Source organism: Asterias rubens, chromosome 22 (assembly GCF_902459465.1).
Source record: "Asterias rubens chromosome 22, eAstRub1.3, whole genome shotgun sequence".
Classification (NCBI taxonomy): domain Eukaryota; kingdom Metazoa; phylum Echinodermata; class Asteroidea; order Forcipulatida; family Asteriidae; genus Asterias; species Asterias rubens.
In genome coordinates, this window is record NC_047083.1 from 4,111,014 (window position 1) to 4,123,796 (window position 12,783).

General features: G+C 39.7%; 1 protein-coding gene across 2 annotated transcripts; it reads right to left on the reverse strand.

The window, feature by feature from the left end:
• Positions 1-3,873: 3,873 nt before the first annotated feature.
• On the reverse strand, positions 3,874-12,655 carry LOC117305082 (serine/arginine-rich splicing factor 7-like). Of its 2 annotated transcripts, none has more exons than XM_033789810.1 (6): positions 12,571-12,655; positions 11,289-11,528; positions 10,604-10,729; positions 6,623-6,679; positions 5,897-6,340; positions 3,874-4,793 (listed from the first exon to the last, which is right to left on the reverse strand). In XM_033789810.1, the coding sequence occupies exons 2-6, from the start codon at positions 11,498-11,500 to the stop codon at positions 4,562-4,564; spliced, it is 1,071 nt and encodes a 356-aa protein (XP_033645701.1). In that variant the 5' UTR covers positions 11,501-11,528; positions 12,571-12,655; the 3' UTR covers positions 3,874-4,561. The 2 variants fall into 2 exon arrangements, with proteins under 2 accessions (XP_033645701.1, XP_033645703.1); XM_033789812.1 differs by having other exon boundaries at positions 12,575-12,648.
• Positions 12,656-12,783: the final 128 nt, after the last annotated feature.

Consider the following 12,783-nt stretch of genomic DNA (forward strand, 5'->3'; position numbering starts at 1 on the left):
AAAGACTTCAGGCCGCAAGACCTTTCATTGTGCATCTGAAAACACACAAATCGTGTGCATTAAAGTCACCTGGAAGTGGTATTTTTTCAAAATAAAGCTTTTGTCACTAATATATGTGTTTTGATGAGTGGAATGTGAATAAACAGTTAACTAAGGTTTTAAAAAATCAGTTCTTATGTTATTTACAAATTTAAGAGTAGACCCCGACCCGAGAGGGCGTTGTTCGTGACGTCAATCGAGGCAGACTTTGCCTGTAATGCGTAGAGTAAACACAATTGCAAAGTACATGTACGGACCAAGTCGTGAGTTTGTACGTTTCAAAAAAAAATTTCAGAAAAACACTTTTTGAAATGTACCAACTCACGACTTGGACGTACATGTACTTTGCACGTGTGTTTACTATACGCATTGCAGGCAAAGTCTGCCTCGATTGACGTCACAAAAGAGGTAGGCGGAGTCAGCCCCCCAAACAACTTTATATATTTTTTTAATATATAAATCGTGAAAAACAATTACTAAAAAAAATTGTTTTATTGTTCGTAAGCATATACTCTTATGTTTGGAAGAAGAAAACAATTCTATTTCCAGGTGACTTTAAGAGGTGTTTTTTCTTTCATTATTCTCTTGCAACTTTGTAACCGATGAAGTCCAAAGTTTCACAGATTTATTGTTGTATGCATGGGATGACACACAAGGTGAGAATACTGGTCTTTGGCACTTACCAAAGGTGTCCATAGGGGTCCATGGACCCCTTTGGTAATTGCCAAAGAACATTCTTCTCACTTTGTGTATCTCATAAAATAACAAACCTGTGAAAACTTCAACTCAATTTGTCAGTGAGAAACTCTTCTCTCTCAAAACCTACATTACTTCAGAGGTAGCTGTTTCTGACAATGTTTTTTTTTTACTATCAACAGCTCTCCATTGCTCGTTACAAAGTAAGTTGTTATGCTAACAATTGTTTTGAGAATAAGCAAGTTTCCAGTGCCTTTTAGAAGATGCCTTTTAATCCACTGATATTTTTTACTTTCTCCATACACTGTACTTTGAGCTACTCGACGAATAAACACAAATTACTAAGAGTTATTTAACTTGAAACAAACAATCAAAGTCAGTGTTTCCCTTGCCAAAAAAATGGAATGATTGTCAATAATTAAATATAAACAACGATCATGAAACATCACTGGTTCTTTAAAAGAGATAGATCTATTGCAATCCTTACAGTTTATAAGAAACAAATACTATTAACCTTAATTACTATTGATGCACTCTCCTTCCTAATCGGCTCTCTCAAAAAATACTATACAGGGAAATGTAGAGACTAAACCCCGAATCAAATTTCGATGTCACAGGGCTGCCGTGAGCAAAAGAGCTTCGCTGCAAACACAGCCGAGATGTCAAAATTTGGTTTGCATTCGCAGGGAGTATGAACCGGGCTTACCGCTGAAAACGTGCACGCAAGTACGCGCTGCGCATTACTTTCAATCAATGATAGCCTTTTATGTGCACGCTTCATCAATAATGGCAGCTATCGCAAGAATGGCAGCCATCGCAAGAATGGCAGCCATCTCAAGAATGGCAGCCATCGCAAGAATGGCAGCCATCGCAATGGGTCTATAGACCCGTTGCACAACGTGCATCTCCTGTCCGCCTTTTGGAGGGTCAAAATGTGCACAAAAGGATGGTACACTCGCTTATGCACCAATGCGCGTGTAAACACGAGTACCATTCTGTTGTGCATGCTTTGACCCTCCCACCTGCCCGCCCCCTCAACAAAAAAAACCCAAAACCCCCCCAAAAAAATAAAATAAAATAAAAACCAGGCAGACAGGAGACCTGCATGCAAGTGAAAAAAGTAATGGAGCATTCCCCTTTGTGTGTTGTTGCTTATTTATATTTTTAAAAATACCATGCACAACCTCTGGACCCAATTTCATAGAGCTATAACAATTATTGCTGAACAATTATCTACTATTAGCAGAAATGAGCAGGATACCAGTCACAACTTGTGATAGTGACATCGTAGTTTGGCTGGTAACCTTATTCTAGTAAGTGTTGATTTGTTATGCTTAGCTACTATTTGTACTTAGAGCAGCTCTATGAAATTGGGCACAGGTAGGGGTTACCAAATACAACCACAAAACCAACACTGATTAATAGCAAAATAAGTTTGGCATTTTGCTTCCAGAACAAAGGAAATAGATTCACAGCTTCATACATTTGTTAGTCTTGTTTACAATTTCTATTGCTCTGTCTCGTCCAAGACACGTTTCCTAAAAACTATTTAATACAGACAAATAAAAGTATGACGATAATCAAAAGAACAACACTTTTAAAGTATTTAACTAACGGAATAGTTTAAAAAGTTTTAAAAAATCAAACACTTTGGTTTCACATCTACTTTGCTCTAGAGAGCGTCTTAAAAGTCACGCATAGATTTTGCACGAAGTGACGTTAACTGTAGAGTATCGATTGATAAGAGTCGGCATTCTGAGCGATTAAGTGATCCAACTGACCGGTCTAAGATTCACCCTCTGGAATTCTTAACCTATCCAATTAATCCAACTGTTCCAAGCAAATATGGGGGAGCTATATATATTTCTTTTTAAAGGAAATTCGCCAGACAAACAAGGCCAGGGTGTGGGCTACATTTGTTGTTCTTCCAGGGGTCGTTGCCACCTACTCCAAGGGCTGAAACAGGGTTACCCCAGAGATGCCAACATTGATTTTTAAAAAAGAGTAGCATCTCCCAAATGTTTAGGGCGAGCGCAGCTTGGGCTCCCTATACCGATCTTTCTATTACTCTCTACAATGCTAATTAGCTCATTTTCAGGCATTGTTGTGAAATAACAATTACCTGTATGCATCAACAGAACAGCTACAAATGTTTATAGTGGCCAGTGAAAAAAAAATTGAAAAAACCCTGATTTCCCTCATCTTCTGACTATGTTTCAAAAATAAATGTGTCATAAAAAAAGGTGGCCTTACTTAAATGTAACATAAAAAAGGGTGGTCTTCCTTAAATGTTTTTGTTTTAATGATCAGAAACGCCACAACAAGCTATTGGGAGAGAGAGAAAAAAAAAAAAAAAAAAAATGTGTCCGGATTTTGGGCAAAAAATACGTGTCCGTATTTTGGGCATTGTCTGGACATCGACGCTACAATTACTGGTAGGAAAACATGGAAACTGTCTAGCTTAGACCTCACAGGCCACTCAGTTGAAGGTATTTTTGTTCAGATGGTCTCCTTTTTTTGTCGCCATTATTTCGTACTTTTTTTGCCAAGCTTCGATGAAGTACATGTACAGCCAGCGTGGGCACAATAATAGTGGATACATGAGGAATGAGGTTACTGTGACACGTTAGCTCACACACAACCTCATTCCCCACGCACGTGTGCACTATTCCCCATCGTGTAATAGAGATCAATGGGTACGATCTTGCAGAAATGCACTAGCGTAAAAAATGCACACTCAGCCGGCCAGCCAGCGGGGAGGGCACGCAACAATCATTATGTCGAGTACATTGTTCGAGTGAATTCGCCGCTATTATTCAACACTGCGTTATAAAATTAAAAGTGTTTATTTCTTTTCTGTTACAATTGTTTTGATATTTTTCTTAATTTTTATTTCCACTTAATAGTTCATTAGTTGTTTGCATGTATTGTACGATGTAATAAAATTATATTGGGCGGCTTGTTTAGCGTGTTTTATTGAGTATTATCGTAGCGTCGTAGTCACGGCTCGAAATCGTATTTGCTACGCCCAAATCGTGTATGTTGGTATCTCTGTTACCCCCTTAACAGTCCATACGGATGTAGGCTTGGGTATCATCAATCAGAAGCCTGGCTGGTAGAAAGCACTACCTCCCCAACTTTACGGAGCAAGTGTCACGACCGGGATTCAAACCCACACTCTGCTAATCAAACACCAGAGCTTGAATCCAGTGCTCATAACCGCCAGGCCACTGAGTGCGACTAGTGTAGTTTTCTTTTGCTATGTTTTCTACCTATGTTATTTTGTTTTTCTTCTTCATTGTAGAGCGCCATAGAAATGTTTACTATTATCATTATTGCTGAAGAAGCGGTACTTCATAAGCACAAGATTTACACTCGTGGATGGTTGAAAATTAGCTCGACAAAACTTACAGGGTACATGATCACAGGGGAGAAAAAAAACAAACAAACAAACCCAACACAAAAAATATCTTGATCTACACTTACGTAGAGGAAAACTTGAAACAACTTTACTCTTTGTTTCCACTGCCTTAATTTATTAATTTGTTGTCAGTGCGTTATCGTTGTATCTTGCATGAAACTGCTGTTTTCAATTTAAACAACAGGGTGTCCACAAGTAGGCGAGTTGTACAACGGACAACAAAATCAATGAATATTAAATTTTGGAGACGAGTTATATTTTTGCACTTGCACCCACATTGAGTTATATTTTTGCACTTGCACATAGTATCCACCAGACAACTTTATTCCCATGGTTGTGCAATTTTGCAGGGCCCTTGTAATAACGTTCAGGGCCCTTGTAATAACGAGGTTGCAACCCTGAGCTCTACTCCGCTACCTGCTCAGGCACTTCAGTTTGTTCAACCTCTTGCTCAGGGGGGCTATCCATTGGAACATCACCCTCAATCTGCCCCTGGTTTTCTTCGGGGAGTCTGTTGTCGTTGCTGTCATTGTGATCGTTGTTGCCATGGTGATCAGTGTTTTCAGGCTGCTCATTGTCGCTCTGATGAGGATCCACTGAAGGTGAGGCACATTTGGGACTTCGAGATCGCGACGATCTGTAAATAAAAATGTACAAATATTTTGACTTGTAAGAAAATAAAATTAACCTCGCTAGGTGAACAACTATTACAATAATTATAAGTCGCAGCTTTGTTGAAAATATGAAAGATGAATTCAGACCTTACAAGATATGTACAAAAATATATCATCCTATATAATAATTGGCATTAGAGTGGACCTTTAAGACGCTCCTTAAACCAGCCAGATCAGTGTTTGGGGAAAAGACAATTAACAAACAGTGAATGCAGTACACAATGCAAGTTGCAACAAAAAACAACATGTTAACAAAGTTCATAAAGAGGGTTTGGGTTAACTCATATAGTTATATATAAGAACTAGAGGGCGCACTGCCCTATATACCCAACCCTGCATACGCGCATGCGACAATTTTCAAAGTTGACAAAACAGCTTCGCACAGCGTGTGTTTACGTGGCCCAATTCAACCAATCGAGGGCGTCCATTTTTATCATTCTCGTTTTATCGGGGCCTGTGGGACCCGGCCTATAAATGTATTGGCTAATTTGTTGGTATTGAGCAACATGCATGCATGTTTTACACAATATCTATTGTTAAATATGCCCTTTGCAAAATGGAAATGTCCTTGCCCTTCAAAAGGGTCTATGTAACTTTTGTAGGACAAAAAACACAATGTCCACAGATTTACACTAAACTTACACAGTTTGAAGATAATGATAGTAGAAAGCTTTTCTGAAAATATTACGTGCTGAGGTGCTGTAGTTTTTGGGAAATGAGTAAAACAATGTCATGAAAATAATTTTCGTCTCATGAGACCAAAATTATTTTAATCATTTACAAACGTATTTTCATGACATTGTGTTACCGTACTCATTTCTCACAAAACTACAGCACCTCAGTAAGTAATATTTGAAGGGAAGCTTTCCACTATCATTATCTTCAAACCCTGTAAGTTTAATGTAAATCTATGGACATTTTGAAAAAGTACCCAAATCCTTTAAAAGATGAAATTCCATCTGTACTTGTTCCAACCTCAGTTAATAAAAGCACACAAACACATCAATCCTGTGCATCTAGTGAAGTGCTGCTACTTTGACAGCAACAGAATACGATTCTAACCTACCTCTCTTTGCGATCTTTAGAGCAGCTTCGCGACCTATTCCTCGAGTGTGACCTTGAACGTCCACGATGAGATCCAGATCGCGACCTCGACCGATGATCCTTTGACCCTGACCTTCGCTCCGCTGACCTAGACTTCCGCTCACCTGACTTGGATCTGCGGTCAGGTGACCTTGATCTGCGGTCACCTGATCGTGATCTGCGATCGCCTGACACGGATCTGCGATCACCTGACCTGGACATGCGATCACCAGACCCTGATCTTCGATCACCTGATCTGGATCTTCGATCACCTGATCTGGATCTTCGATCACGGGATCTGGATCTTCGATCATGGGATTTTGATCTGTGCCCACCCGATCGTGAGCTGTGAGATCGTTCAATAGACCGCGACCTGGATTTACGGGAGCGGTCACGTGATCTAGAGCGTGACCGGCGACTACGGCGACTGTATTGAGAGGAACAAAAAAATGCAAATTAAGAAGTTTCAAATAAAAGTTCGAGATGAAAATGCTCAAATCTCAAATTAAATTTGTGTCTGTTTAAGCTTTCAAGCTTTTTTATTAGAAAACTTTAAGTGTCCATTTGGAGTCCTTCGAATAAAAGTAGATCAGAAACATTTTATTATGAGAAAATATCATTATTTTTTTTTCATCAGATAATAAGGCGATGACATTTCTCATCACTGAACACAGAAGAAGGGCTCAAGAGGAATTGAGGGGATACTTACGGCTTTCTCTCTCGACTGTGACTGCGAGAGCGATAATTCCGTGGTGGAGATCCATATCTATGACAAAATAATAAAATTCATGATGACTTTTATGAACTCGTCTTTAAAATTGATTAGTTAATTGGTCCTCTGAAAACCGCTAGGCCGTGTCTGAATCAGTGATGGCAACAAACAATAAAGAAAAGGACATTTAGAGGCACTGGATACTATTGGTAATTAATCAAAATAATTGTTAGCACAAAAACTTACTCGGTAACGAGCAATGGAAAGCGGTCGATAGTATAAAACATTGTGAAAAACGGCTTCCTTCTGAAGTAACGTAGTTTTTGAGAAAGAGGTAGTTTCTCACTCAAATATTAAAAGCCTTTTTTAGGCATCTGAAAGAACAGCACACAAACTTGTGAACAAAGGTTTTTTTTCTCCCACTATTCTCTTGCAACTTTGATGACCAATTGAGCTCAAATTTTCACAGATTTATATGCATGTCTCGTATTGGGAATGACATACATGTATATCGGAACCAAGAGTACATTTAAGCCACAGCCACTGCCGAGCAATCACATACGGCTACGGCTGTCGTGACAACAAAGGCCTTTCAAGCAGTCTTGCCATACCCCATTTGCTGAGGCCACCATTTCAGACACAGCCGTTAATAGATAGATGTATTGCACATATAGCGTCATCGACTGCCATATTTGATGATAAAATATGAAAAAGTGCACGCGTGTACGCGCTGCGCACAACTCCCGGCCAATGATAGCCTTTCATGCTTATTTCATCAAAGATGGTGGTCAATGACGTCATGTACAATCCATCTATTGGAGCTTTTGTTCACACAATGCGTCCTGGGAGTTTACTTGACGAGCGCAGAAACTTCCAACCTCCACTTCAGTTCACAAAATCAGAAACAACAGCTTGGTTTAAAAAAACAAAAACACAGAATCTTGAGCTCATTGTAGAAAAAAAGATATGTTACAAAATCTTTTATGTCGATCATTGCTTCTCTCCGACTGGAAGACCAGTAAGTTCTAGAAAGCACACAGTACATGTACTTCACTACAAATGAACATAAACACCGTTCCGGCCAGTCTAGTGGGGGGGGGGGGGGGGGCGGGGGTAACATTTTATTCTTGGTTGACCCTTGACTACTGTTAGAACATTTTACTGTAAGTGAAGTTTGCATTGACTTTTGTTTGAGCTTACATGTACATGTAAATGTAGAATTCAGTGGATCGAAGCATTTCAAGTGTCCACAAAATGGATCCCAGCCCAAAAGTTACACACATGTCATTTATTATTAAACAAACTTCTTTGCATAGTTTTGCATAATGAAGAGGTACGTTACTTCTAGCGCTAGAAAAGTTGGTCCATCAGGTAAAACCAAATCAAATGGTGCATGTAGTGAAAAGGGTAACAGCCAACACATCTGTTGATATCATTTGTATTTTGTTTATTTGATTACACATCCTACAGCACAGTTAGCGCCAAAAACAGGATGAACCGGAAACAAGAAGAAATGTTCAGTTTTAGATGTGGGAGGAAAACTCCAAAAGGGAGAAAACCCACACAATCAGGGCCAAATTTCATGGCTCTGCTTACCGTAAGCACGCTTACGGAAGCAGGGAATTCTGTGCTAACGTCGAGCGTATTTCAGAGGTTAGCGGCAAATTTTGGCTTCTGCGCGTGCGTGCTCCACATTACTAGGTATTCTACGCTTACAAGGCTAGCGCAGAAATTTAGCGTTTGCACAAAAGCGGGGAATCGTGATCGTAAGCGCAGAATTCAGCAGTAAGCAGAGCCATTGGGCCCTGGTAGGGACTTAAAACCCAATCCACATGCAAGGCTCCGGTCTGAGGTGGGATTCGAACCGCGGTCCACAGAGGTGAAAGGCAATGGGAAAGAAACCACTGAGCCACGTCAAACCTGATGTAAAGACTTGTACCTGAACCTGAACATTGCGATTAAAATTAAAAAAAAAAAAATTCCGGGGGGGGGGTTCTGGCCTTGACGGAACGGTGTATATCTAATAACAAACCTGCTGTGTTAGTCATATGTCACCAAAACCTGGACTACAAAAAAAATCAAACCAGGGCAGCCTCAGGTGCAAGACTTAGTTTAAACAAAAGCACTAACCACCACCAGCAAATTGCAGCGAGGAAATTGGAGGAATTGACGACAACATTGAGTGCTGCAATGAAAATCCGCTGTAAATATCGGACCGATTTTCAGAGGTGTATTTCTTCAATTTCTTCGGTGTGTAGAAATGGTGGATGTTTGGTTGGTTGGTTGGTTGTCCGTTAATTGGTGTGCGGATTTGTCAGGCGCCCAATTGGGAATTGGAGCCCAAATGGTAACCCTCGGTTGATGAGCGCTGAATTGGGTGTGACCGTTAACCAGCTGCAATGCATGCTGGGTGGAACACTGCCCGTTGGTTGGTTGGTTGTTGGTTGGTTGGATGGTTGGTTGTTGGTTGGTTGATTTGTTGAGTGATGATGAAGGGTATAGAGACCAGGGGTCAAGAGTGTTGACCGAGTGCGCTGATTGGACAAGAATGGTCACATGGCGGTGAGAATGGGAGATGATTGGTTGTTTCATTTTCAATTCCCTGTGAGGTCAGCGGGATTAAATCAAATTCCATGTTTAGGAAAAAAACAAAAACAAAATACAAAATTTTAAATCTCGCCTAAGAAATAAAACGCTAAATTTTGCCTTTAATGTACATTGTAAATTTATGTGCAAAACAAGTTTTGAAAAAAGTGAACATCATTATAGATGCCTAGAATAAAAACGATATTTGTTCATTTTCAACACATTTTCAAAAAAGCAACAGGAGACTTTTGGGACGAGGGCGCCCATTCACCGGTCCCTTTCCATCGTTCCCAGCAACGAGAACAACATGAGGGTATCGGTGATTGGATGCCCACTAAAGACACATTGCACAGTGCGCAGCACACTTGCACCCCCCGCCAATTTGGGGGTCAAAACAAGCACAAAAAGATGTTACATACATGTGTTTACACGTGCATTGGTACGTAAACACGTGTACTATCCTTTTGTGCATATTTTGACCCGCAAAATGTTCGACAGGGGACGCGTGTGTATGCGCACTGCGCGTGGTGCATTGGGTCTATAGTCTCAGAAATCAACCGTTTGAAAAGAAACACTAACAACACACGTACCTAAAAAAACTTTGACCAACTCAAATTGCAAAAACTTTCTAAAAATATCTGTTGAGCTATGCTGCTTTACTATACCTTTTGGATCTTTTTCTGGCACATAAAATACAAAAAGTTACAACCTAGAAAGCCTAGCTATATAGAAAAGCAACAGAACTACATGTACTTGGTTTTAAATACCGGCAGAAGTGGCCATAAATTATGCAATTGTGAAAGCAACTCTATATGTTTTATGTCTAATTTCTCCCTCAAATATTAATAGACCCCAGTCCTGATGCCTTATATTATGCATCTTAAAAGCTCACAAAGGTGACAAGTGCCTTTAAAGGCAGTGGACACTATTGGCAACTACTCAAAATAATTAAAACCTTACTTGGTGACGAGTAATGGGGAGAGGTTGATAGTACAAAACATTGTGAGAAACGGCTCCCTCTGAAGTGACATAGTTTTGAGAAAGAAGTAAGTTTCCACGAATTTGACTTTGAGACCTCAGATTTTGAATTTGAGGTCTCGAGATCAACCATCTAAAAGCACACAACTTGTGTGACAAAGGTGTTTATCTTTCATTATTATCTCACAATTTCGACGACCAATTGAGCTCAAATTTTCACAGGTTTGTTATTTTATGCATATATGTTGAGATACACCAAGTAAGAAGACTGGTCTTTGACAATAACCAATAGTGTCCAGTGTCTTTAAGTACAGGGCACTGTTCTAGTTAAAAGGCAAGTTCATCTTTGTTGTTGGCCTTGTTTACTCTAATCTTGTTTACTTGTATATGTGTTTTTATTTGTGTAGATTTTACCTTCCGCCACCGCCACCACCGCCACCACCGTAGCGGGATCGGGGTGGCCCCCCTCCATATCCACCTCGGGAACTCCGCCTCCTCCCGCTAGCCATCTCTACTCGGACACGTTGTCCACATATCTTTCTGTTGATGTAAACAAAAATATTATAAACTCGGTAAACAAATTAATGAATTTAATAACAAAAGAATTGGGGTTAAAAAAAGAAAAATTTACTAGAGCGGGACGCGGACCGACGACCATGCCAAACTGTAAGTAACTTATTAAATGAAACTGGGCAGGACCCATTAGCCGGGGTGATATCACAATAAAAACGTTCTGATACCATATTGAGGACATTGTCAGTATCGAGGTTGGATAGTTGTTTCGAAATATTGTGATAAAGACGATATTCATATAGACGATGTGACCTATGTTTACATTCATACCGCCCTCTGTTGATAAAACACTGTATATTTCATGTTTCGCCGGGCAAAAAGACGCTTAGTCATGGTAAGATTGCATACACTTTCTAGCTGGCTGCCAAAACAAACAGGTTTTGCCCAGCAGTATGCGCGCGAATCATGTTATGGTTTTCAAGTGACGTCAGAGGTCACATCATCTACACAATGTCTTTTAAGAGAACAATGTTAGTAACCTTAAATGTTAGTACAGTGTTTTTTTGACTGGATATCCAGTGTTTACCTTCCATCGAGCCCTCTCGCAGCATCTTCAGCGTCCCTCGGGTCTTGGAACTCAACGAAGGCAAATCCTGCTGGGTTTCGAGCGACCCAGACGTTGACGATTGGCCCATAGCTCTCGAAGGCCCTCTCTAGTTCGTGTTTAGCCGCTCCGGATCCAAGATCCCCGACGTACAATTTGCAGTCCAGAGGTCCTTGATCTCGCCAATGAGACATTGTCTGATTTTGTGGAGGCTAGAAGTAGCTGAAATTAAGAAAGGAAATGAGTAAAGTTAAGGAAAGGTATAGATATTGAAGTTTTAGGCAGAAAATATTGCTTTTTGGTCAGTGGTCCAGAGACTAACATTCGGATTGTACAATTTCCGTGGCCAAATTTCCGTGGCCAAATTTCATAAAGCGTGAAACCACAAAAAGGTGCTAAGCACAGAATAATATTGCTTATCAGAAACAGGCTACTCCTACCTCCCGTACCAGCTCAAATTACATTAAATTTGCATTTTTGTGGCTGGTGCTTGACTGGTAAAGGTTCCGTATGGCGCCACCACTTTCTCATTCGATAATGTATGACAATACGAAATAATAATCTAATTTACCTCAATAGACAATGAGATATCCCTGATATTTGTAAAAAATGGTGGAAAAGTGGTAGCGCCATAACAAAAAAACCAAAAAAACATCATCAACATTAACAGTAACAGTAACACAGAACCACTATAAAAATTTTTAAAAACTTTAATTAAATTAAATATTAATATATTAATTGAAACTAAAGTGAGGAAAAGTTTCCATATGGCGCCACCACTTTTTCATTCGATTTGATAGGGTCTTATTAACTTATATTTACCTCAATCAATGAATGAGATATCCCTTTTTGTAAAAAATAATTAGTGAAAAAGTGGTGGCGCCATACGGAAAGTTATCCAAAAGTAAAAACATTGAAAAGTGAATACATCCAAAATGGCAAATGCAGCAAATCATGATTTTTGGGGGGTACAAACAACAAGCATTATAATATAGACACGCTTGTTGCAATGCTCGCAAAACCCACTATAGCCAGACAAGTCGACACCGAATCCCACCATCGATTGGACGAGTCGACCTGTAATAAAGACAAGTCGACTTTGCACTTGCGAAAGCTAAACCACTAAATACTCATGGATTTCCTTCCGTATTAGTCACAAAAAACACCAATCCATATCACTTAACTTTTGTCAACATAGCATCTTAAGAAAAGTAATTTTTTGTCCTTAATTTTCAAAATAAAAGACGTAAAAGAAAAATTTTACCCTCTTTCTCTTGCCGAAGCTTCCACGCAAGCAATTATATTTGCCGGGTACCAGGGGCTTTATAGTGTTCCCTTTTTTCAGGGGCGCTCGAGCGCTTCGCTGGTTTACTGTAACTATTGTCCATAATTAACTGCATGCATGCTCGTTGGTTTGCTTTCAACAGACGACTGTTTTTAAACAGTTAGCAAAATAAAATAATAGGTAAACTTTTCT